Consider the following 26835-nt stretch of genomic DNA (forward strand, 5'->3'; position numbering starts at 1 on the left):
CACCAGTGCCACTGTGCCCTCCATTGAGGACCTGTCCACCTCATGGGTCATGAGAAGGGCTGAGCTGGTTTCTGCAGATCCCTCACATCCTGTTGACTCTTCCTCTCTAGAGGGTGCGACAGAACACTGTTTGGCTTGTTTTCTTGCTTTTTATTTGTTTGTATTAACTTTCTTGGGTACTAAGCACATTAAGAGCCACTAGACCAGAGTCCAAAATACTTCAACAATTAAACTGATTCTGTTTTTTTCCAAAAGAACACAAATATTTAGATTTTTCACTTGTGTTGCTATAAAGGCAAATACTAAAAAACATGTGTTAAAAATGTGTTAAAAATTATTTTGTCATATCTAGTACCAAAGTATTGTGTACAAGCAAGCAGCTCTTAAAGACTGTAGCATTTCTAAAATATGACACAAACAGGATCTATGTAGAACGTTTACATTCAGGCATTCAGGCTGACCTACCAACTGAAAGAAGAGATGACCAACTATTTCACCAGTCACTTAGCGAAGCATCGAGCCCTGCACCCCTGACTGTCCGTCTGAATCTCAGCTGAGATTCAGCATCTGAAGCCACAGACTTATTGACTGATCCCCCTGTTTGGTTTGTGACTAATGAATCTTAGATGCTGTGTTTTTACAGTAGGGCCAGTTCTAGTCAGGTCATCTGACACATGGTGGCACAGAATTACTACAGTGCAGGCAGGAGCAGCTGCTGGAAAGACTGAAACTGAAACAACTGCAAATGTGAAGTAAGAAGTTTGAAGAGGCAGAAAAATCTATAACTGCACAGTGAAAATACGTGAGATCAGTGAGACACATCTGATACCCGGTCATGTGAACTACTGGGGCAGTATTAAAGTGTACTGACTGATTTCTCGTGTGACAAACGGCTGAGCTCACAGGAATAGATCTGTTCAGGAAATGGGGAGGTTGCAGCAGTTATGGTGTGAGAGGCAGCAGGTTTGAAGAAACCACGTGATGAAACATACTTCCTCTAACAGTCAGGCCTTGACTCTGCGTCGCTTCTTTTTTGATCTGTAACACACAGATGGCGGGTACAAGGTAAGATCACATTAAGAGGAGTCAGGTTCATGATGGTTTCTGACTTTGTGATTTGGTTTTTATTCTCTTGTCTCGTCTCACTCTCAGGCAGCAGCTTTCTCCACTTATTTAACAGCTTGTTGGGTTGAATTTACTCGTCTGTAGGTTTAACTCACTGATGCGTGAGAAATACAAACAGGTTGAGCTTTAATTGAAAGACTCAAGTGAACTGTTTGTGTATCTCTGACAGATGTCCTGATTTAAAGAAGCATTTAGTTTTAACAGCACTAACAGTTTACAGGCTGGTCTTTAATGTGGGCTGATAATAATGAGACAGTTCCAGCTTCCGTTTGGACGGTTTCAACTAGTTTCCTGTTACTGCACTTTTTTATCTAACCATTTTACATATGGAGGACTTTTCAGATGTGACAACAGGAACGGTTCTACAGCCCGTTGGTCTTAGAGATATTAAAAGCTTCATACCTACAGAACTGAAGCATCGACTCTGATGTCAATATTTCCTGACATTTTGTTTTCACAGCACAATTTCATGAGAACATCACCTTGATTATTATACCTGCACCTTTTAATCCTGTTTCAAAAAAGTCAGTCATTTTATTCCTTCTTCAATGGCTTATTTGATTTTTCTACTTAAACCACACAGCTTCGTTAACCCTGTAGACCAGGGGTCTCTAACTCCAGTCCTCAAGTCCAACTATCCCTGCCCTGCCCACTGCAGATTAGTTGTGTCAGGTGTGTGCATCCAATCAGATACTGCAAGGATAGGGACAGATGGAAAACAAGCAGGACAGTGGACAGAGACCCCTGCTGTAGACGGTCTTGCCATGGGGGCTGGAGCCAATTCCAGCATCTGTACCCCCTGAACAGATCAGCAGCCAATCACAGAGCTGACACACACTCACATTCACACCTATGAGCAATTTAGAGTCACCAACCAACCGAACCAGCATGTGTTTGGACTGTGGGAGGAGAAAACCCACACAGACACAGGGACAACATGCAGACTCCACACAGAAAGGCCCCGGGTCCACCTGGGTTCAGACCCCAATCCTGACCTGCATGTGTTTGGACTGTGGGAGGAGAAAACCCACACAGACACAGGGACAACATGCAGACTCCACACAGAAAGGCCCCGGGTCCACCTGGGTTCAGACCCTAATCCTGACCTGCATGTGTTTGGACTGTGGGAGGAGAAAACCCACACAGACACAGGGACAACATGCAGACTCCACACAGAAAGGCCCCGGGTCCACCTGGGTTCAGACCCTAATCCTGACCTGCATGTGTTTGGACTGTGGGAGGAGAAAACCCACACAGACACAGGGACAACATGCAGACTCCACACAGAAAGGCCCCGGGTCCACCTGGGTTCAGACCCTAATCCTGACCTGCATGTGTTTGGACCGTGGGAGGAGAAAACCCACACAGACACAGGGACAACATGCAGACTCCACACAGAAAGGCCCCGGGTCCACCTGGGTTCAGACCCGAATCCTGACCTGCATGTGTTTGGACTGTGGGAGGAGAAAACCCACACAGACACAGGGACAACATGCAGACTCCACACAGAAAGGCCCCGGGTCCACCTGGGTTCAGACCCTAATCCTGACCTGCATGTGTTTGGACCGTGGGAGGAGAAAACCCACACAGACACAGGGACAACATGCAGACTCCACACAGAAAGGCCCTGGGTCCACCTGGGTTCAGACCCTAATCCTGACCTGCATGTGTTTGGACTGTGGGAGGAGAAAACCCACACAGACACAGGGACAACATGCAGACTCCACACAGAAAGGCCCCGGGTCCACCTGGGTTCAGACCCTAATCCTGACCTGCATGTGTTTGGACTGTGGGAGGAGAAAACCCACACAGACACAGGGACAACATGCAGACTCCACACAGAAAGGCCCCGGGTCCACCTGGGTTCAGACCCTAATCCTGACCTGCATGTGTTTGGACTGTGGGAGGAGAAAACCCACACAGACACAGGGACAACATGCAGACTCCACACAGAAAGGCCCCGGGTCCACCTGGGTTCAGACCCGGAACTTTCTCACTGGAAGGACAGAGTGGGACACCTTTCATTTTTATACTTCTTGCCTTATTTTAGTTGAGGTTTTCCTTGTAGTTGGCAGAAAAAGACAAATGTTGTGTAACCACAATGAGGCAATCACTGCTACAAACAGGAACCCAAACAGGAAGAGTCAAACACTGCTCAGACTTAACAGAATGTTCACTCACTGAATTTCTATCTGTCCATTTCCTCCAAGCTCGGGTCCTCTACCAGAGGCCTGGGAGCTTGAGAGAGTCCTGTACAGTATTTGAGCTGTTCCATGGACTGCACTCTTCTGGACAGAGATCTCAGTGTTGCCTTCATCACCTTCCACTACTTCACCTTCTGGCTCTTCTTTCTTGGTATTTAGTTTCTCATGCTCCTTCTCTCTGATGTTGCTACATCCATCACTGCGGCCTTGTTCTCCTGCTTGTCCACCACGACTATGTCCAGTCAGTTAGCCGTTACCAGTTTGTCTGTCTGTATCTGGAAGTCCCACAGGATCTTAGTTCAGTCATTCTCCACCACCTTTGGAGGCATTTCCCATTTTGACCTTGGGACCTCCAGCCCATACTCCCAGCCCATGTTCATGTACACTATGCCAGCTACTTGGTTATGGTGTTCCACGTATGCCCTGGATTGTCTCTGGAGCATCTTTGCACAGCCTGCACCTGGGGTCCTGCCTCGTGTGGTAGACCCCAGACTCTACTGATCTTGTGCTCAGGGCCTGTTCCTGTGCTGCTCTGTGCTGTCTTTCAGTCCAGCCTTTTCCAGCCACTGGTAGGACTTTTTGATGTCAGCCAATTCTTCTATCTGTGGGTGGAACAGACCATGCAGGGGTTTGTTCTTCCATGATGGTTCTTGCTCCTCTTTTTTCCATCTCTTGGGGTTTCTGCTGCCCGGGGTATTAACTAAGCACATCATCACTTGGGAGCATCTTCCTGGACTCTGGGTCTTAGCTGTTTCATCCTGGATAACGGTTATGATGCTCACTATAAGTTTGATTTATTTTCCACTACCATTTATTACATGAACAGCATCCAGCAGTGAGCAGTTTGGGTCTCTGTCTGGAGAACCACATCATATAAAACCAGAGTCTTATATTCTTTAGCTTGCACTCATGCAGCTTGGGCTAAATAAAACCTTCCATGAACACCACAATGCAATCACTTAAACCCTGTTCTGTTCAGCTGCTTGTTGTCTTTCATGAAGAACATTTGAAATGAACGATAAACACAACTAAGACCTACCTGTCTAATTTTCACAGGAAGTGAAGAAGACATATTATCAGGCACAGCCTGTCAATCCAATGTTTGAATTTTCTGTGAACGAAGTGAAAACAACACTAATGGATGGATGAATGAATGAATGAATGAATGATGACTTACTTCTTTGTTCACAGGATCACAAACCTCCAGGGCACCACAAAACAGCCAGCACTAATTCAGCCTCTGCAGCGCAGTGGCCCCGGGCAGGGAGCCGTGCAGATGCGCATTAAGAGTTCACAGAGCTCTGGAGAACGCTTGAGCCAGTCCAAGTCCATGGTGCTTCAGGAGTCTGACCTTCCTCAGAAACCCGTATGTACATTACAAAGACCTCTGTCATACAGATGGAAGATCTGGTTTTAATTGGCCTTTTCTGTGCACAGATCTCTCGCCATCGCAGGAATCAGTCTCAGCACAATGTTGTCGTCGCAGGAGCTGCTGTGTTTGAACCTTTCGTGAGTGCAGCCGTCACCTGCAAACACTGATCACTCCTGTTGAATCTGAGAATATTATCTGTTCAGGCATCTTGTTTCAACACATCTTCAAAAATCCCCAGAAAATGAAATGTGGAGACAAATTTGATACTGATTCATGTGTTAACTCTCCAGCTTCGACTGTCTCCACAACCACCTTCTTTCTCTTTCACTGATTCTGATGATTTGTTCAAGTCACCACATTGAATTTAAAAGCATAATAATAAGTCACAGTGGTTTTATTCAATACAAGTAGACACACATTAATATGCATTTATTTTATACTTCTGCTCAAATCTTCTTTTATTTTACACAGCCCAGTATTTTACTCAAACTAGTATCCACATGAACAGTAGTATCTGTGGTGCAACCTTTTCTATTTTAGTATTTGTAAATATCTGCGTAGTGATGTTATAACTAGGCCAAGTATAAATTTCTGAACCACTATATCTTAACACATAACAGCCTCTGACCTCATAAGAACTAAATCCTGTTGTGGATTTGATGACGTGTGTTTGTCTCCAGGTGGACCTGAAGGGCGAACACCTGAACGTGGCTAAAATCTCAGACAATGGTAAGAAGCAGAGGAAGAACTGGACCACGATGTGGACTGTGCTAACGTCAGAACAGCTGCTGTTTTATAAAGACCGACAACAAGAAACTGGCCCGGTATGAAAATATTGTATCTCTGCTGTAACTCTGCATTTCTACTCTGTATTTTAAAAATATGACTCACTAAATTAGTCTCATCGGCTCCCAATTAAACATCAAACATCACATTAACTTTATCATTTTAATTACTTAATGAGCTACCAAATGTATGATGGTGTTTGGGTCCAGGTCCTGTTAATGGTTGGAGTGATATTGTTAGGAATTACTATTATTATTAGAATTATTATTATCTTTAGCACTGAAAAATTTTTACATAAAAAATATTTAATCAAAAATTCTCCTCAATGCTTCACATTTTTATGCTTTGCTGTCACACTGACTTTCGATGATGATGGTGAACTGGTAAATTCAATTTTAGTTTTGATATAAATTTCATTTTGTGCATTTTTTTTTTTTTTTTTTTTTGGTTCAGAAACCCGGAGGTAAGACAGATGTAGTCCAGCTGTATGGATCTGTTACAGAGTGGACGTCAGAAAAGTCCAGCAGGAAAAATGTCTTCCAGGTAACAAAGACAGACCTGGGATTCTGTTTGGAGCCTGATCTGACCCTGGTCTTTTGTTTATGGTCAGACTGGGTTTTGGTCAGAACATTGAGTTTGTTCTCTTACATCCTGTTATCTCCAAATCTGTTCAATCCAAATATCTTCAAATGCAGCTTTGTTCATGTTTTAGTCTTCATCAGACTTAATGTGTCACTGTCACCGGCTGCAGATCACAACGAACACAGGAAGTGAGTACCTCATCCAGGCTGACAGTTACTCCACCGTCAGCAAATGGTTCGAGGCCATCAGAAAGGCCATCGAAAGCTCAGTAAGTCTCGTCCCTTCAAACTAATCATTTTGAATTGTATTGTGCAGATGAAGTTTGTCACTATAGGTCTTTGGTTAGCACTGCTGCCTCACAGCACCAAGGTTCTATTCAAGCCTGTGGCCCCCAGGACCTTTCCAACCGGGGCTGTGGACTTTGGGAACCAAGGGGATGCCAACACAAACAGTGCAACAAATTCCTTCCTGTGATTGGTTGTAACTCCTGTTTTGTTCAGACTAAAGTAGACGGAGGTTTTCCTCTGCGGAGGTCAAACAGCACTGACTACCTGCCCAAACACAGCTCCCTACCTGGATATAGCTCCGCCTCCACCACTGACAAACAGCGCAACCCAGTTCACAGACGATCCATCAGTGAGTAACTGACCACAGACCATTTATTATAAAGTACTGTTCATCTGTAAACATCTGTACATGCTCAGCCAGTGAGGAACCTCAGACAAACAAAGTAATGATGCTGCTCTGTAGGTTCTGGTTGTTGCTGTGCAGACACAACTGAGCAGAAACACTAAACAGATGAAATGTTTTTAGACATGTTCAGCAGCTCAAAGCTGAAGCACAGCGCCTCCGACAGCTCAGACAAGAACGGAGTGAAGAACCGGCTGAAGAAGTTTATCATCAGACGTCCGTCCATGAAGACGCTACAGGAGAAAGGCCTCATCAAAGGTTTCTGCTTCTTCCTAAATGTTTAACGCTTGTTGCCACGGTTCTGTTTCTGAAGTCATTCTTAAAGAGTCAGAACATAGAAACTACAAGCATGTTAATTAGTGACTATACCTGCTGTATCATTAACCGTGGCCAAGTAAATCTAATATCGTGTTACTGTCCCAGATCGAGTTTTTGGCTGCCACCTGTCAACTCTCTGCAAACGTGAAGGAACCACGGTGCCAAAGTTTGTTCAGATCTGTTTGGATGCTGTCGACAAACGAGGTGCCTTCAAACTCAACACTGACTGAAAGTTGAACCCAGCAAACACTTTACATGTGGATCCACCGACTGACAAAAGTTGAACATTTCACTTCACCCTGTGTTTTGCCTTCAGGTCTTGAGGTGGACGGGATCTACAGAGTCAGTGGAAATCTGGCCACAATCCAGAAACTTCGCTTCATCGTTGATGAAGGTTGGTTCAACAGAAACCCCTTCCCTCCTTGATGTCCAACACTGTCTCCTACAAACTGCACCTAAAATCTACCAGGTCACAACAGAAAACATGGTTGCACAGAATCATGAAGTCACAATGTTTAAACTTGAACAACATAATGAGGAAAAGTGCAAATCTCCTACTGAATATTTTCTGTTACCCACAAACCTTCCTGCTCAAATCCTATTGAAGATTTTTCTAGTTATGTTTGGTCCCAGCTTTACAAAGTCAGTTAATTATTAGTTAACCTTGAGTTTTTCAACTTAGAATCCAAAACCATCATCTCTCCTGTATAAAAAGTGCTTGAAGTGTCAATCTACATCTACATGCATCTACATCTACGCCCCTTTTTGTCTGATAATGACCATTTTAAAAATGAGTATGTGAAATATTTTCTGTGGTTGTTCCATCATGTAACTTTACATTTGGGTAAAAACTCATGTGAAAACCAGCCAATGTAAAATACTGAGACATGGATCTGAGCTCGTCACCTGAGAAACATGCTGCCGCCTCAGTGTCCACCTGTACTGGTCTCAATCCCATGGCTGTTCTTGTCTGTCCCCCCAGAGGAGGACCTGGACCTGGATCACAGTCAGTGGGAAGACATCCACGTTGTCACCGGAGCCCTCAAGATGTTTTTCCGTGAACTGCCAGAGCCGCTGTTCCCCTTCAGGTTCTTCCAGCCATTTGTGGAGGCGATCAGTGAGTACAAGCTGATGACAACAAGATCACTTTTTATTTGAGCTATTTCATCCTGGTTGGGATGTTCAGATTTACACGATATGTTGTTGTCCAATATGCTCTGACACTTTTTAGACACTGAAATTCAAACAATCAGTTTAAGTTTTTGCACAATATTAAGGACAAAAACAAAACAAACAAAAGGTCTTTGAACTATGACGCTGCCCTGAAAGTTAAATTACAGCTGTCACTTCTTTGAACAGAGATCAAAGAAACCAAACACAAGATTCAGACTGTGAAGAAACTGATTCAGGACCTGCCCAAACCCAACCATGACACCATCAGGCTGCTCTTCAGCCACCTGCACAGGTAAACCTGCCCACGAACACTGGAACCACACCTGAACCACGTCTGACTGAAATAAACTCCAAAACGAAACAACCCTGACCAAACTGGTAACGTGTAGTTTAAGACTGAAGAAAAGACCTGAAAGGACCAGTTCCCTAAAAATCAGAGCAGGTGAACCTGATCCCATGACCTCCATGTTCTCCTAAGAACAGAGAAAAGAAATTTCATGAAGTGTGTTCATTCTCCCAAGACAGCAATCAGGCTGGTAGAAGGGCCAAAAATTATACACTCTGCCTTATTGTCATGAAAAGCTAAGGTTTTCCAGAGCATCACTGTCAGTCAGTGAAACAGGTAGATACACCTGTATATCATCAGCATAAACTGAGTACGATCTTACAAACACTGTAAATTCCCAACTTTGTCTTTTGGCCTTCTGTTTTTCAGAGTTCTGGACTTTTCCAGGAAGAACCTGATGTCCACTCAGGGCATTGGTATCGTTTTTGGCCCAACGCTGTTGTGGCCCGAGATGGATGCAGGAAACATGGCAGTCAACATGGTCTATCAGAACCAGATTGTGGAATTTATCCTCATTGAAAGCCAAAGTATTTTCAACCTGGACAGAAAGTAAAGTGTCCTGAGACGGACTGGATCAGCAGATGGACTCGTGTGTACCCACTGGGGCCAAAAGAACTTTTTCCAGATATAAAAAATAAAAGAGCATGATTTGTTCTGTCTGGATGTAAAAAATAAAATCCAGGATTCTAATCAGAACATTCTTTACAGAACATTGCTTGAACTATCCAAAATAATTATTGATTATTGACTTTTACCCCCAGATATACATGAATTCACCAATGTTAGGAAGATGAAAATCCAACAATATACCATATATACATATATATATGTATAATTCAATTCAATTCAATTTTATTTGTATAGCACCAAATCTCAACACAATCATCTCAAGGCACTTTACAAAAACTAAAACTAAAAACCCAGCAAATCCCTTATGAGCAGCACTTGGTGACAGTGGAGAGGAAAAACTCCCTTTAACGGAAGAAAAAAACCTCCAGCAGAACCGGGCTCAGTTTGGGTGGCCATCTGCCTCGACCGGTTGGGGTGAGTGGATAGAGGAGAGAGAAAAGAACAGCAACAATAAACAACAAATAGACACTGCAGGTTGGTGGGACCAGTAACTGCACATCAGCGATATACAGGTCCAGGACCAGGGACACCTGCAGAAGGTACAGAGAGAACAGAGAGAGAGAGAGCACAAACTAGGGGAGAGAGAGAGCACAAGGTTAGTAACATTCAATGGTGGAATATACATGAGGTGGGAGAGAAGGGGGGGGTTAGGGTAGGGGAGCTCAGTGCACCGATGGTCCTCGGGCAGTCTAAGCCTATAGCAGCATAACTAAGGGATGGTTCAGGGTTGCCTGAAGCCAGCCCTAACTATATGCTTTGTCAAAGAGGAAGGTTTTAAGTCTAGCCTTAAAAGTACAGAGAGTGTCTGCCTCCTGAACCCAGACTGGGAGCTGGTTCCACAGGAGAGGAGCTTGATAGCTAAAGGCTCTGCCTCCCATTCTGCTTTTGGAAACTCTGGGAACCACAAGTAGACCTGCACTCTGAGAGCGAAGTGGTCTATTGGGATAATATGGTACTATGAGGTCTTTAAGGTATGAAGGAGCTTGATCATGAAGGGATTTGAATGTGAGAAGATGGATTTTAAATTCTATTCTATATTTTACAGGGAGCCAATGAAGAGAAGCCAATATAGGAGAAATATGATCTCTCTTGCTAGTTCCTGTCAGGACTCTGACTGCAGCATTCTGGATTAACTGGAGGCTTTTTATGGAGATATACATGTATATACAATATACAGTATACATGTACATATATGTTTTATACCTCTTACTTTTTTATTCCAGCTAAGTTTTGCTTAATTCATTTTTCAGCTTGTTAAACTGCTGATAGTGCAGGTCAGTACGTGTCAGTTGTGTTTATAATAATTCAGTCAACACACTGCAGTTACACAACCACTGCACCACAGTTTAATAACACACACAGACCAACACCACTGGTCTCAAAGACTCAGACACATGATGCTCATGATGCGTTCAGGTGAATCCAGCAACGACAGCAGCTCAACACTGTTTTAGAAAGTTCACGTGAAGCACTTGGCCGACCGACGTAAAACACCTTCACAAACCACAAATACAAGAAATGTTGTGCAGTAAATAGCAAATATTACAAATAGCATCCGATCTGAAAAATATAAAAGAGAAAAAATAAAAATGTTTAATAAGAGACAACAGGAAAATCAAAATACTACGAGAAGAATACCTGATTATATTATAGTAGTAGTACTGGTGTGTATTAGCAAAGTCCCACTATACATTTGTAATTTTACAGGAAAAATATATTGAGAAAGCATAATATTAATATTTACTTTAAAAGCTATGACTTTGTATCTCAATCACTTTTCCCCTGCAAAATTACAACAATATTTCTATTTAAAGTGTATTTAAGTTGGACTGTGAAGTTTTCTTATAAATGTATTTTTGGTTTGTTTAAGCTTGTGTCTTTACCTTCTGTCTGTAGTGTCTGTAGTTACTCCACAGATAAACATCCTGAAACTCTTCATGTCATTACAGCCTGTTTCTGTTCTGATTTTCCTGCTGACAAACTGTTTTTTTTATTGTAAAGCTATTAAAGAAAACTAAGAAACCTGATGTGCACACTGACCTGACAGAATAATTCAGAACGTTAAATGATTAACACTGAACAGCTGTTCCTTACACACACATCATTTTATACATATTTGTCACTGACGGTGATTGAGTCCAGATTTTGTCCTTAACTTTAAAGTGGAAATTGTCTTATCCCTGCACTACCTTTATTTTTAAAGTACTGTAACATTTAGATTTTTCATAGCAACACATGGATCCAAACCCGCTGACCAAAGAACAAAACTCAATCTTAGTCCATCAGAGTCCTGTTCACATCTGACAGGAACCTCCATTTGACGCATTAAATACATTGAAAAGATGATTAACTGTGACAAACTGACGCAGAGCACCAGGCATTTTCTGTCAGGAGAAGAAAAGCACTTTTAAGGTGGAATTAAGGTGGAATGGCTGTTAGGGAGGAAATGAGGAGTCTGGTGCCAGTAAAGGCAGAGTGGTTCAGAAGTCCAAAGAGTCACACAAACGGTTGCTGATCTGGAGGCATCTGCTCCCTGTGAAGACAGGAAGTGACAAACCTTCATTTACTCAGAGAACAACACACAGTAAACACACAGACCAGAGCATTTTAGTGCACGTCAACTTTCACCAGATTAACAAACAAAACATGTCCAAACGTTTGAAAAGCTTCATGTTTCAAACGTTAATGCACCGTGACTTTATATTTCAGCCACTCAAACCTAAAACTCAAACCTAACAGTAATTGTGGCACATGAAAGGTTTTAGGCGCCATTTTATTTTTATTGCCAAATTAATTCCAGGTGCATTTTCACACAACTGATCAGATGAACCGTTATTAGTCCCACAGGGAGGAAAATCCAAATGTTACTGCAGCAACAGAGAAATAGCAGCAATGCTGTAAAAATAACAGTAAAGGTTTTCACAAAGCACCAGGGTCAGGGTCTGTACTCTGTCAGTCCACTGATGGAGGACTTCATGGGAACCAGGTTGATGGTGAAGTGTTTGAAGCAGAGAGGACTGCACACAGTTCCAGTGATGTGTTAGAGATAAGGGGCCAGCAGGTCAGCACAGACTTTCAGACAGGAGGGGGTCACACCATCTGGACCTGGAACTTTTCTGATCTTTAGTCCCTGAAAAACAACATGCACTTCCACTTTACAGACCTCCAGGGGTGAGGGGTGTTGCTTCTCGCACGGTAAAACTTATTCAGATCGTCTGCCAGTCTTTTGTTCTCCTCGGCATTATGGGATGGTCTCCTGTAACCAGTTATGTCCTGTAGGGATCTCTACACTAACACAAGGTCATTGGCTAAAAACAGGATTTTCAGCTTTTTGCTGTAGCTCCTCTTAGCTACCCTGATTTCCTTGTTCAGTGTGTTCCTGACCTGGTTGTAGAGAGTCCTGTCCCCCCTCCTATAGGCCTCCTCCGCAGCACGACGAAGCTGCCTGAGTTTTACAGTGAACCAGGGTTTGTTATTGTTGTCTTGTTTAAAATGTCTTTGTGGGCACACGTTGCTCCACAAAAGTTGATGTTCGATGTCACCGTGTCAGGGTTTTAACCACAGGCTTGGCAGCTTTAAGTTTCTGCCTGTAGGTTGGGATGAGGTGGATCAAACAGTGGTCGGAGAGACCCAGAGAGCGACACTAGGACAGAGCAAGAGGCGTCCCTTATTACTGAGCAGCAGTGGTCCAATGTGTTGTTGTCCCTGGAGGGACAAATGATGTGCAGTTTGGGCAGAGGGAGCAGAGATTCACTGGGTGGATAGACAGAACTGGTGTTCAGGTCTCTATGTTGACATAGTTTAACAAGCGCCCCCGGACATTTTCCACAATGGTGTCTCCTGCAGCTGGCACAGAGAGCTGCTGCTCCTCCAACTAAGATCTCCAAACAGGTTTCGGTGTCATTGTTGAATAGAGTAAGAATGTTTGGGGCAAGTTGCCTGATGTCCAGAAGCTCTTCTCTGAAATGGGGACCTAAGATGGGTTGCAGAAAACCACAAAAATAACTAAAAACACAAAAACACTAGTCGGTACATGAGCGAGGCTGAGATCTGTGGTGCCTTCAAAAGAGTTAGATCTTCTTTGGCCAGTCAGACACAGAATCTTCATTAGGAGTCGTCATCTATTCTATGAACCACAAGAACTAAGCCTTGATATATTGTTATTGATGACGTGTCCAGAGCTGGTAAATTCTTCAGACTCCAGGAAGCAGCTGACTGAGGATCTGAAAATTAAGCTTAGTGACGTCCACAAAACTGGGTCGACTACAAACAATTCTCCAAGTGCTGCTGGTCTGAAATGTCCACTGTGTAAAACGATACTGAGACCTGGCTGTTAACCTGGTCTGTAAAAGTCAAGACCAGGTCTAGGACAATCCCCTCTGCTGGGCAAAGAGTAACGAAGGAAGACACAGCTGATACAGGAGCGGTGGTGCACCAGCACACGGCCCAGTGACAGTGACAAAAGAAATCTCACTTTATCAATAAACTCAGCATTTGAAGTCTGCAGAGCCACATCTGGATAAGCCTCAGTCACCTGGGGAACAGGTGCTGCGGACAAATGAAGTTCAGACCTAACCCAGTCAGGGTTAAGGGACAGCCAGTGGAACCATGACACATATAAACAAATGGAAACCAGTAACTGCTACAGAAACACTCTGCTAAAATGTTTACTTGATACACAGCTGCCTGAAATAAAAAACATTTTAACATTTGGAGAAAAATGTTTATGAAGATGATAATTCTTCAGATTTTCATGAAATCCACCATGATGTGGAGTTTCTGGACTTTCTGTGCTGTTGCTGTGGTTCATGAGGTTTCTCTGGTTTGACTCACCTGCTGCCTACTTGCTGTAGCTCTGGTCAGGCTGTTGCTGCTTAGGTGGGTGCAGGCGGGGGGAGTGATGGCGTGGGCTGGATGCCACGCCCCCTCCTCTGATGGTTGGTCTTACAGAAGCAGAGGAGGACGGATGCTGATGTCCAGCTCTGATTGGCTTGGCTGTGTTGAGAAAGGTGACAGGTAGGCAGGACAGGTAAGACAGGTGAGACACGTAGGACAAGTAAGAGACGTTAGGACAGGTAAGACAGGTAGGACAGGTAAGACAGGTAGGACAGGTAAGACAGGTAGGACAGGTAAGCTGCAGTACTTTATTAATCAATCAACTCTGTTACAGCAGTGGACAGAAAGTGCACATCAAGGCACATCTGTGGAGGTTAATAACTAGTCCTCAGGACCAAATCAGCTTCAGCCCGACACATCAAACAGCCCATTGGAGGATCAATACAATCTGACCTGACCTCTTCACATTGATCCTGTGACAGTTGATCTCCTGCCACCCTCTACACGTTTGGTAAATAATCAATACTCTACACAGACCTTCACAGGACCAACCTGTGACATGTGACCTCCTTTCCTGCAGCTGCCCCCTTCAGGACAGACCTTGTGCAGTCTGTTGAGTGGCATTATAAAATGTGTCCTCACCAATCTGAGCGGACTGTCCTCTCCTGGAGACGTTCTTGGAGCGGACAGCTTCTTTGATACGGTCCACTTCTTGTTGGTATCGTTTGCGGTCTCTCATGGCCGACTGCTTCGCGTCTCTCAGGGCAGTTTCCAGAACTTTCACTCGCTCCGCTGTGGCTCGCAGACGCTTCTCCAGCTTTGGCAGCTCACAGCGAAGGTCTGCATTGTCCCGCACCAGCTGGAGAACACAAAGCCTGAATCAGTTTGTGCTGCTGAGAGATGCAAATGGCCCCAGAACAGCAGAGCGAATGTGTGTGGTACATGTGAAGTGAACAGGTGGGCTGGGTTTAGTGAACAGGCTGAAGCACTGACCTGTTTGTGGACTTTGCTGAGCTGTTCCAGGTTATTTTCTAAGAAGATGATTCTTTGTCTCTGGGCCAGACTGCCACCGGCCTCATCGCTGTCGTTCTCTGAGCTCTAGGGACACAAAAACAAAAAAACACAGCAGCTGTTTCGACGATTGAGAAATTCAAACTTCAACCACAGGATAATCAAAGGATGTGATCGGGACTGATAGTTTCTTACGTTCTTCACTCGGGCGCCGATGTCCTGGATGAAAATTTTACGAAGGTCATTCAGGGTCTGCAGCTCTTTGGCCTGTTGGATGAAACACGACAATTCGGCTGATCTCAGGCCTGTCACTCTTTCACATAAAGGTTGACGGATGTAAAAACAAGAAATTCATTTACCACCGTTTCCTCCAGACCCTTCAGGTCCTCTTTGGCTTGTTCTCTCTTCTCATTCAGGAACCTGAATCACACGAACAGAGTCTGACAAAAGCTGCTGTGTCCACTAAGAACCTGAGACTTTTATTTTAATTTCATTTGAATTCCCAGAAAATTGTGTTGTTGTGTTGATCTGAGCCGATGGAGACAAACAGCTGGTGGAGCTGATGTTCCAGTCATTGCCACTAAACCACCACAGAAGAAGAGCAGCTGATGAACACGTGAAAACCATGTGGGAACATGTTAGTTTAACCTGCTGATGTGAAGAACGTTTTTTTTCATCAGTAGGTTGAAAATGCAAATAAAACCTGGTTGATATTTTGAACGTGAGAACTGTGAGTCAGGATTTAGTGTGAAAGCAGCAGACTAATGTGGGTCTAACGTGGGAACAGGTGGACAAACCTACAGCAGTTTCTGGAGTTTCTGGTCTTTGTTGTGATCCTCAGCTCTCAGTCTGTCAACGTCTGACTGAAGCTTCCTGTTCTCCAGCTGCAGAGCCCGATTGACGCTGCAACACAGCATTTACCACATTTAGACCCCGCGGTTCAGCTGCAGCCTCAGGAACATAACATCAATATAAAAGACTAAAACTGGAACCAGTAACATCACGTCAAGGTGTCACAGTGTTTTCAGTCAATGAAGAAATAACAGTAATATCCCAAACATGATCGAAAGGTCATGAACTTTTGCAGGATTAAATATAATTGACTTTAACCTTCAGTCAATGATCAGTTCTAATAATCAGTAATCAATAACGCACTCCTTCACTTGGTCGAGGTCTCTCTGTCTCAGCTCGATCTCATCTCGGAGTCGGCTCAGGTGTTTCTGATGGACTTCCCTGTGGTTTTCCATCTGTTCTTCCAGAGTCCTCTGCAACACAAAGCGTCACCACAGTTACAGGTTTTTATAAATGTTTTTTTTCCATGTAAAGACCTAAACCCATTGAGTCTCATTTCAACATTTAGTCCAATGTTTTCCTATTTAAAACAGCTCTGCACTGATTCACTGTAGCTGTTCTTAAACAGGAGGAAGCCGGTCACTTGGGGGATGAATCCACATTTGCTGTGTAGTATCAGTGGCAGCAGGACAGTGTGTGTGGGGCTGAGTCAGAATAAACTACAGGGTGTGTTGATGCTTTTTGCTGGAGGAAAAAGACATAACAGTTTGTGACACACACACACACACACACACACACACACACACACACACACAGGATTGTTATTTTATGTTAAACAATAAAGGTCAGTCTGTAAAATGTGGAATATTAGCAGCATCTAGTGGTGAGATTGCAGAATGCAGCCTTCTGGCCATCCCTCACATATTTCCAGGTGGGAGGGAGGTGGCCGTCACCTTTAAAACAAAAAGTGACTCTAGAGCGTTTGGTTTGTCCATTCTGGGCTACAGTAGAAACATGGCTGCCAGGCTCACGCCCTGCAATGCAACGACATATTAATCAATACTATGCTCCATTTCTGCTAATTGATCGCTCTAAACATCACGTTGGACCGTTAATACATACACAATAGTTGTCAGTCGACCGTTAGACCAACACGCTGGTTGGTTCTTTAATGTGACAGTGAGGATCAGAAACAGTGCAGAGACGTCAGTCGTGGAAATGAGGAGCAACAAGGATCTTCGGCTTAGATCCTCAGGAAGACCACATGGAACAATTAACAGTGAATCACCTTCATGTCCACAGCATCTTTCAGTCTGCTCATGTGCTCCTTCTCTTTGTCCATCACCGTCAGCTCGTGCATTTTACCTGAACACACACACACACACACACACACACACACAATTACACAGTTCCTGTTATCATCTCTGTCAGCCAATCACAGGGCAGTGTTGCCTGTAACCACGGTGATGTTATCTGACCCTGAGCGTGGAGTTTGGCGACCTCCTCCATCAGAGCATCCTGACCCTCCTCCAGCTGCCTCTTCTTCTGCTCCACCTTCTGCAGGTCGTCAGTCAGAGACGCCATTTTAGCCTGGAGCTGCCAAACAACAGCACAGTCAGTATGCTCAGAGTAGTACTACTACTGATACTACTACTACTGCTACTACTACTGCTACTACTGCTACTGCTACTACTATTAGTAGTGTTCACTGCTGTGTGTGTGCACTTTGGGATGAGTTAAATGCAGAGCACAAATTCTGAGTATGGGTCACCATCCATGGCTACACAAGTCACTTTACAACTACTACTAAAACTACTACTACTACCACTAATAAAACTACTACTACTACTAAAACTACTACTAAAACTACTGCTGCTACTACTGCTACTACTACTACTAAAACTACTACTACTACCACTAATAAAACTACTACTACTACTACTAAAACTACTGCTACTACTACTACTAAAACTAATACTGCTGCTACTACTACTACTGCTACTACTACTACAAAAACTACTGCTACTACTACTACTGCTACTACTACTACAAAAACTACTGCTACTACTACTAAAACTAATACTGCTGCTACTACTACCACTAATAAAACAACTACTACTAAAACTACTACTACTACTACTACTAAAACTACTACTACTACTACTACTACTAAAACTAATACTGTTACTACTACTGCTGCTACTACTACTACTACCACTAATAAAACTACTACTACTACTACTAAAACTACTGCTACCACTACTACTAAAACTACTAGTACTACTGCTACTACTACTAAAACTACTGCTGCTACTACTGCTACTACTACTACTACCACTAATAAAACTACTACTACTACTACTAAAACTACTGCTACCACTACTACTAAAACTACTAGTACTACTGCTACTACTACTAAAACTACTGCTGCTACTACTGCTACTACTACTACTAAAACTACTACTAAAGCTACTGCCGCTACTGCTGCTACTACTGCTACTACTACTACGACTACTAACACTACTACTAAAACTACTGCTGCTACTACTGCTACTACTACTACGACTACTAACACTACTACTGCTACTACTGCTACTACTACTACGACTACTAACACTACTACTAAAACTACTGCTGCTACTACTGCTACTACTACTACGACTACTAACACTACTACTAAAACTACTGCTGCTACTGCTGCTACTACTGCTACTACTACTACTAAAACTACTACTAAAACTACTGCTGCTACTACTGCTACTACTACTACGACTACTAACACTACTACTGCTACTACTGCTACTACTACTACGACTACTAACACTACTACTAAAACTACTGCTGCTACTACTGCTACTACTACTACGACTACTAACACTACTACTAAAACTACTGCTGCTACTGCTGCTACTACTGCTACTACTACTACTAACACTACTACTAAAACTACTGCTGCTACTACTGCTACTACTACTACGACTACTAACACTACTACTAAAACTACTGCTGCTACTGCTGCTACTCTCATCCTATCTGAGTCTCGAACGCCCATCACAGACAGGTGTTACTTCACCGATCTACCTGTGGTCTCCAGCTCTGGGACAGACCCTGACTCCTACCTGTGAGATCAGCAGCTGGCTGCTGTTGAGCTCCTTCTCGCTGGTCTCCATTCTGCTGGTGTTCTCCAACAGGTTGGCCTCCAGCTGTTTACTGCGGTTCACCAGAGATTTAACCTCAGACTTCATCTTGCTGAGGTAGAGACGAGCTGTGGTGAACTCCTCCTCCATCAGTCCGCTCGTCTCTGTCATCTGAGGTCAGAGACAGGCCGAGTCAGGAAACATGAAGGGGGACCTCTTACACACTGGACTAAATGGTCAGTAACTGTCCAGAAGCAGCAAATGTTGTAGCGGCTGATCTGAAAGTTGCGGCTTCGAGTGCAATGGTTTGATGAGTGAAGTGTGAAAAGTCTTACAGCCTTGAGGTCGGTGGTTCCGAGGAAGCTGCCGATGTCGCTAAGGTCTCTGAGCAGCAGACTGAGGATTTCTGCCGACCTCTTCTTATGATGAGAGTTGAGTTCCTGCAGCGTGGACAACTCCCTCTGAACCACCTCCAGAGTCACCTGGGAGCAGGAGAAAAAGAGGAAGAGATGATCTATACATAGCAGGTCGGGAGGAGAATACTGATGCCAGTCTGTGCTCAGAGTCTGTCCTGGTACTTCAGTCCTTTACCAACCCTCCAGTGATGTGGAGTTCCACAGGGCTCCAGACTCTCATTCAGTTTGTATCATCCAGAAACGTTTTAACCTCCTCCCTCCTTGACACTTTTTCTGTTTGTGGACTCACAGTTTTGTGGGCCAGCTCCTCGTTCAGCTGGTCGTTGAACCGGTTCTTGTTCTCCACCTCCTGGCTCTTATGGTCGTAGTTGACGGCGAGCTCCTCCAGCGCCTGCAGCACCTCCTTCACCTCCTCTTTGGCCGAGTCGCTGTCCCTCTGCAGCCTGGACAGCTCCTCCTGCAGACGCTCGTAGTCCTGTCGGCCAGATGCCAAGAGCTGGAGGGTGCGGGGGAATCAGTAGGTGGAGGGGCGGGTAATGTATTAGGTGGCAGGTGAGGAGATGCAGGTGTGTATGTTCACAGGCTCTAACACTCACCCCGTCCTGATCGAGCAGCTGCTGTTTGAGTGTCTCAGCCATCTGACTGTGCTGGTTGATCTCATCGTCCTGAAACATCAATCACTGTTAACGTGTCCCCGATTCAGACACAAACGTAAGATCTGAGCTGATTCACCTTTTCATCCAACTGCTGGTACAGGTCAGTGATGAGCGTCTCGTACTGCGTCTTCTCCTCATCGGGCAGAGGGACGGGGGCCGGGGTCAGGCTGTCCATCCCTGCCGCTGTGTCACTGCTGGTCTTCTTGTTTCTGCTGCTCAGCTGTTCCTCCACAGGAACAGACTCACCTGGAGAAAGGTTTGACTTTGGAAATGTGTTCACACCGAGCCGACCGGCTCTGATCCTAACAGAACTCTGAGAAGCTCCTCAGTGATAAATCACAGTTAATATGATAAAACCAGGTGGACAGGTCCTGTCCAGTCAGAGCCCAGAGTGCAGACGTTAACACTAAACATACCTGATGAGACAGGAGACAGAACAGAACCAATCACCTTTCCTCCAGCGCCTCAGCTCGCTCTCCAGTTTCTGGATCGTGATGTTCAGACTCTTGTTCTTCTCTTTCTCCTTCTCATACTTCTTCTTCCACTCCTCAGCCGTCAGCTCCAGGTTCACAGACACTGTGTTCTTTATGGTTTTGGCTCTGAAACACAGGAACAGCACAGGAAGAGTTTCAGGGCTACTGTCAAACATAAAACTGCGTCGGTTAACGTGCGTCACAGTAACACTGTCATAAAACAAACATATAGTGTTTCGTTTCAAGTGTTTAGAAAATATCATGAAAATAATATTATTAGTAAAACCAGCACTGATCATACACGTTTCATCCCAGACCATTTAACCATCTACTCCCAACAAGAGACTGAAGCTGATGCTGATGTTTCTAAACCCTGGTCCAAGGTTTCGATGGACAATAAACAGACTGTCCATAAGTCGGTAAACAAAAAGCAGTTTGTCTCATTTCATGCTGAAAACTCACTCAGCATATTATTTTAGGGGGTTAGGGATCTACACAGTTTGAATCCATCCATAAGTTCCCTGGTCTGACTGAAACAGTTTGCAGGTTGTTCCGTCTTTATAAAACATCTGCTCTATCGTCAAACTTCTCTCACTGTCATGTGGGAACATGAGAGAACAGCTGGAATCAGCTGGAACCGATTAGTGAGTTTCTCCTACACAGTCGGTGTCGTATGGAGCAATAACAGCAAACATAGAACCTTCTTACACAGAACATCTTTAACTTCATATAACTGATTTTGGTTATTGATTAATATCATAATCAAACCAGCGACTGGTCCTATAACAGATATGAGATTATTAAAAGGCTGTTTGGCATCTTCAGTACTTTCCATCGTGCTGCCAATTTTACCAACTAACTTAGGACTTTTATTTTGATAAGTAAGTCAGGTGTGTTCCTGTGCAGTACCTCTGTCCGAACATGAGGGTGGACTTGGTTTCGGCCTCGTTGTAAACGGACGGCGAGCAGCAGATGATGATGGTCGTTCGGCAGTTTCCTCCCAGGGAGTCTTGGAGGATCCGGGTCATTTTACTGTCTCTGTATGGGACGTGAGTTTTCTTCAAGCCAACCACGAATGAGACAGACACAGCAGACATTTATGTTCACACTGTGTTGGACAAGGCTGCTAAGTCTATGTTCTGCACTGAACTCAGGATCTTTAACATGAGAATTTCTGGCTTGTTCTCCGACGTTAATAAAGTGAAGCATGAAAACGTGACTCACGGTTCCTTCGCTCAGAGCAGCGATGACGTTCCCCAGAGCAGACAGAGACTTGTTGATGTTTTTAGCTTCGTCCAACACGGCGCCCTCTGCTCCGGTTTTACTCACCTGAACAACATCATCATCATCATCATCGTCAGAGGCAACAGGTGAGTTTCAGCTTGTTTGTGATTAGATGACATTAATTCAAGAAGCTGGTAAATATAAAAACAATCACATTAATTCACTGATCAGTTCCTGTTTTGGTCCAATCACAGATTTCACAGTTTGACTGACAGGTCAAACTCAGGTTTAATGCTAAACCGTTTCTAATCATTATAATCATTAGTTAATGAACGCCTGGGCCTATTTTCAGGTTGTACGTCGTCCTGGATTTTTATTTTACGTCTTATTTTACTGTCTCACTGAAATGCTGAAGGTTTTCAAAGTAAGAGCACAACCTGAATGAACTGTGATGAAGGGAAACATGACACATAAAGAAAGATGGGTGTTGCGGAAACACTTTGATAAACAGTGAGACCTTCTCGCTGCCCGCCAGGTCGACCAGGTAAAGTTTCCCCGACAGTTTCAGCTCGGTCTCCACGTTCTCCTGCTTGATACTGATCAGAAAAATACTGTGACTGCGAGAGCTGTGCTCGTTCATGTCTGCAAGAAAAAACACACAATACATGACTGTTCTTTAGTCTCTGACTCGACGAGCAGCAACAGTAGGAGTACTAGCAGTAGTACTAGCAGTATTACTAGCAGTAGTACTAGAAACCTCAGGGAAACTAATCAAGATCAGTTATCGCTGATATCCTGATTTCTTCATGACTGCAGTAACAGCAGCAGTACACTAGTAAGACAACAGTAGCAGCAGTACAGTTGTAGTATTAGTACAGTTGTAGTACTAGCAGTAGTACAACAGTTGACACTCACTGGTGACGGCGACGTGTCTGTTTGCTTTTCCCTCATCGATCACATCCATCACCTCCTCAGGACTGGACACGAACCGCTCCGTACAGCCCTGACAGCAAACACATCAACAAAGTACCACTACTGCAGTACTGTGAGCAGCATGAATATTTCATTACTCCTCGATATTAAACATCGAGTACCTTCACAAAGGGAACCCTGTTCTTGTCCTCATGAACCGCCAGGTTTGTTTTGGACACTAAACATGAAGAGAATCAGTCAGCAGGTTCATTTAGTTCCAGCCACCTTGAACAGACACTGACGTTTTTTAAATATACGATAAATATCGTCCTCACCGTCCAGCAGGTCTCTGATTTTATCCAGATAAATTTCAAAGTATGAAACCTGCAGGAAAAAGAGATTCTCATTATGTACCGAAACATTTCACAGTAACATAACAGGATATAAATATTTTTATAAGCTGAGGAATCAGTCATGCCTCAGTCTGGACTTTAAGATCATTTGGAACTTGGGGACGATATATGTGATATGTGATTTTTAACAGCTTTACTGACTTTCACATTATTTAGGAAACGAACTATTTGGCAGTGATGAATGTTTGTATCGTTTATTGTTAAAGGCTCATTTTATTATGTGACATTTTTAACATCTATAAATGCAAAGACAGAGGTAAAAACAGACGTATGTGTTTTCTAATAAGATGGGACGTATGTGATGTGTGAAATACGACGCATTTAATTTGCTGTGTGTAACATGGTATTTGTTCTTGTTTGCTAATGTCAATAAAGAATAAACAAAGCACTGACACGTATGAGAGCAGAGCAGTGGGGGAACAGTGAACATATGGAGAGCAGGTGGGTCAGTGAACGCATCACTGACTTCGACCAGCTTTAGCAGCTTGTAAACACAGCGGCCTCACGCAGAGAAGAGAAACTAACGGACATCTGAGACAAACCCAGACATGTTTACATTTCTAAATATTCATGAATATTTCAAAGGTCTCGCTAACAAAACTGATCCTCAGTGATGTCACACCTTGATGTGAAACTCCAGGTTTTCGTCCATGGAGTAGATGTGGTCGAAAATGTCTCTGGCGATACGAGGGATGATTCCCATCATATGAGGGTCGTGCAGGTCCCCCTGAAATTAAAGACACAGAAGAAGCTTTCAGCCCCGACAGGGACAGAAATCTGGCATCTAAGTTAAATCAACACTTAATTTAACAACTGAATTTAATTGAACAATATAAGGTTGAACCTCCATGGTGTGAGTCTTTCCTGACGAGGTCTGACCGTAGGCAAAGATCGTACCATTATACCCCCCCAACACATCTGAAACAAACGACAACAAATGGCAGCATGAATGACAAGGATAAAACACACACACACACACACACACACACACATAAAGGATCAGTATTAGTCCGACCTCTGACGATCTGTTTGGCGCAGGTGTCGTACACCTGAATCTGCTCCGTGTTGGGAGTGAAGACTCTGTCAAACACGTACGGCTTCCCCTGAAACACACGAACATCAGAATCAAGGTCACTTCACCCTGTGGACGTTACTGTTATTAAATACGACGTCGCTGACACTGAGACGGGGTCATAGGGTCAACCTGTTAGCCAATCACGACGCGCTCCAACACTGACCGCATGCACATGTGTCTGAACGTGCTGATGCATGAGCACATACACATTTCCAACACCAACTGAAGGAATGCGAGGAAGACCAGGGGCCGAAAGCTCCTCTGTGGCCCTGATACGATCAACCCAACAAACAGGGCGACTGATGATAAAGACTAACGACCGAGTTCATGTGTGAAACTTCAGAATTAGTACGTTGGAGGAAACAAAGGCTCCGGATAAACCGCAGATACGTCACATTTTTTCCTCATGGATGTGTTTTCCTCTGTCTAATCTACATGGACTGGTCCAGGTGTTGGACACACACGTGAATAACTAAACACACACACACAGTGAAACATACACACACTGATAAAATGACATGAAACTGAGATCAAGTGTCTGTTGATTCACAAACGTTCAGCCCTGAGTCTGATCTCATCTCAGTCTGTGATTCAGTATGAAGCCTGTCGCCACGGTAACTGCATCCCTCTGGGAGACGACTGAACCAATGAGACGGGGGAAAGATGATTGCTGCTGAAAGACACACACACACACACGGTCTGAGCGCTTCTCTGCATGTACGAATGTTGATAATCGTCCTGTGATAAACAGACTAATCTGATTAGAAACACGGCTATAATCCGACTACAGTTCAGTCATAATCAGACTCATCAGAGGGCCCCGTCTGGGCCCAGGACCGTATATTGATCCTCTGCTGTCAATCACGTGACCTGCATCGACCTTCTGACGTTGTTGTCGTGGAAACAGAATATTTCCCATGAGACTTTGCAGCAGCTCCATCTCCCCCTGCCAGTGCTCTGCACCTGTTTCTATTGAAATCCCAACCTGCTGGTGGTCAGTGCTGATCATTACGATTAATGATTATTGATCATATGATATTATTGATAAACATACCTGAGGCTTTTTTGTTGTGAAGGAGACAAAGATTCAGGAACAAACATCTGTCCTGATGAATCGAAGCGTCTCAATGTTCCTGCTGAAGCACGTTAGATTAAATAGGACTAGAGATGAACGTTCCTCATTATATTTACTATAAACGAAGAACAAACTGGGACAGTTCAAACTGTTCTCATTTACTCTGTTCTCCTGATACGCAGATACTGTTACTGCAGTAATATTCAGAACGTTACTGCATGTACTTGAAGTAGCCACAGTAAAATTAGATGATGCTGTAAAACTACTACTACTAGTAACTGCTGCTGGTGGTGACTCACGTCTGATCCGATGTGGAAAAAGGTGAATGTGTTTTTGTTGTTGCTCCGACACAAACAGCTGTTACACACATTTTCATCCTAAAACAAACTGAGATAAAACACTGCTCTTCCTGTTTCTGTTTAGTTTTTATTTGTCTTCAGGATTTTTAATCATTTTATTTTATTTAGTTTTTATTTGTCTTCAGGATTTTTAATCATTTTATTTTATTTAGTTTTTATTTGTCTTCAGGTTTTTTAATCATTTTATTTTATTTAGCTTTTCTTTGTCTATGACTGTTGGAATCCAGGACGACTCAAAGTGTGTTGGCCCTTAAACACCACAGACTGTTCACATCTGTGAAAAGGTAAAAATCCTTCATCTCATTGGTTCTAACGCTGCGAACCACCTGTGTGGGTCTATGTCACATTCAGGTGCTGTGGTTTGGGGCCGATGTGTCCCGGGTCTGGTTCCGGTCTAAGAACTACATCTCGGTCGTTGTTCTGATCTCGGCTCTGCGTTTCTATTGTGTTCCCGTGGTTGCGGCGGCCATGCGGTACGGAGGGTGTGCCGGTACGACAAACAAACACTCACCGCCACCACCACCGTGTCCTCTCCGTTAAACTTGGGCACGTATCGGTCCCCGCGGCTCCGCTCCGCGTCGTTCAGGGGCCTGAAGCGACACATCACCTTCACCCCGCACACCCCGCACAGCCCGCACTCCGCCGAGTCCATCGCCGACTCTGTCCACACACACGGAGGAAAAACACCAACAAAAACACAACAGGGTCAGATCAGGTTCGGTCTCAGACCGGCCAGAACCACGAGCAGCAGACCGAGAGAAGTCCCGGGTCCGCAACCGCAGACACCGTGTACCAGGGGTCCGGTAGGTCTCAGCCGGGTCTGGCCCTGTGGATGCTGAGTGACTGAACACTCCCACCTCACTCAGGTCCACCCTGGACCACCGAGCCGCGGAGCACTCTGGGACATGGAGTCCATCCTTCGTATGAGACCATAAATAAGGAAAGGCTTCATTGACGCGTCACTGCGTAAAACCAGATGACGAAACATGAGCTCAGATGGTCCAGAGACCTGGGAAGGTCCTTTACTGCAGTAACAACAGAAATAAAATACAGCTACAGTTCTCGCTCTGCCAGGTGTTTCCTCAAGAACCCAGTTCTTTTTAACACGTAATGACCATCACCTCTTCCTACAGGTTCAGTGATCCAGTCCTCATTTCACGTTTCCAGGCTGGACTGTAAAAAGTTTCATCTGCACTCAGTTTGTATTTTACTGCAAATCTTGTTTTATTT

At 44.1% G+C, this 26835-nt stretch overlaps 2 protein-coding genes across 2 annotated transcripts; one reads left to right on the forward strand and one right to left on the reverse strand.

Annotated features, from left to right (window-relative positions):
• The first annotated feature begins 909 nt into the window (after window positions 1-909).
• Window positions 910-9292, forward strand: arhgap15 (Rho GTPase activating protein 15). The gene is made up of 13 exons (XM_026294830.1): window positions 910-1065; window positions 4521-4695; window positions 4767-4838; window positions 5382-5525; window positions 5941-6030; window positions 6239-6337; window positions 6570-6705; window positions 6883-7017; window positions 7183-7281; window positions 7394-7471; window positions 8060-8194; window positions 8437-8542; window positions 8966-9292. The coding sequence occupies exons 1-13, from the start codon at window positions 1052-1054 to the stop codon at window positions 9147-9149; spliced, it is 1467 nt and encodes a 488-aa protein (XP_026150615.1). The 5' UTR covers window positions 910-1051; the 3' UTR covers window positions 9150-9292.
• Window positions 9293-10707: 1415 nt separating this feature from the next.
• LOC113123063 (kinesin heavy chain-like) lies at window positions 10708-26438 on the reverse strand. The gene is made up of 26 exons (XM_026294827.2): window positions 26117-26438; window positions 24112-24199; window positions 23941-24014; window positions 23719-23823; window positions 23019-23067; window positions 22866-22921; window positions 22687-22774; window positions 22289-22413; window positions 21772-21876; window positions 21457-21605; window positions 20525-20673; window positions 20151-20320; window positions 20015-20083; window positions 19708-19914; window positions 19338-19484; window positions 18985-19173; window positions 17344-17461; window positions 17154-17230; window positions 16229-16338; window positions 15875-15976; window positions 15433-15493; window positions 15269-15340; window positions 15056-15160; window positions 14705-14921; window positions 14060-14221; window positions 10708-11759 (listed from the first exon to the last, which is right to left on the reverse strand). Exons 1-25 carry the CDS (start codon window positions 26255-26257, stop codon window positions 14067-14069), a joined length of 2928 nt encoding a protein of 975 aa, XP_026150612.1. The 5' UTR covers window positions 26258-26438; the 3' UTR covers window positions 10708-11759; window positions 14060-14066.
• Window positions 26439-26835: the final 397 nt, after the last annotated feature.

The sequence above is a fragment of the Mastacembelus armatus genome, chromosome 21 (assembly GCF_900324485.2).
Source record: "Mastacembelus armatus chromosome 21, fMasArm1.2, whole genome shotgun sequence".
NCBI classification, from domain to species: Eukaryota; Metazoa; Chordata; class Actinopteri; order Synbranchiformes; family Mastacembelidae; genus Mastacembelus; species Mastacembelus armatus.

Excerpts from the sequence above, each read along its gene's own strand:
- arhgap15 (XM_026294830.1), top strand. Across the intron at positions 7,282-7,393 it reads GGATGCTGTCGACAAACGAG|GTCTTGAGGTGGACGGGATC; the intron begins GTGCCTTCAAAC and ends TTTTGCCTTCAG. Across the intron at positions 7,472-8,059 it reads TCGCTTCATCGTTGATGAAG|AGGAGGACCTGGACCTGGAT; the intron begins GTTGGTTCAACA and ends CTGTCCCCCCAG.
- LOC113123063 (XM_026294827.2), bottom strand. The coding sequence starts at position 26,257 with ATGGACTCGGCGGAGTGCGGGCTGTGCGGGGTGTGCGGGGTGAAGGTG. Across the intron at positions 23,824-23,940 it reads GAAAGACTCACACCATGGAG|GGGGACCTGCACGACCCTCA; the intron begins GTTCAACCTTAT and ends CTTTAATTTCAG. Across the intron at positions 20,321-20,524 it reads GCTGAGGCGCTGGAGGAAAG|GTGAGTCTGTTCCTGTGGAG; the intron begins GTGATTGGTTCT and ends ACCTTTCTCCAG.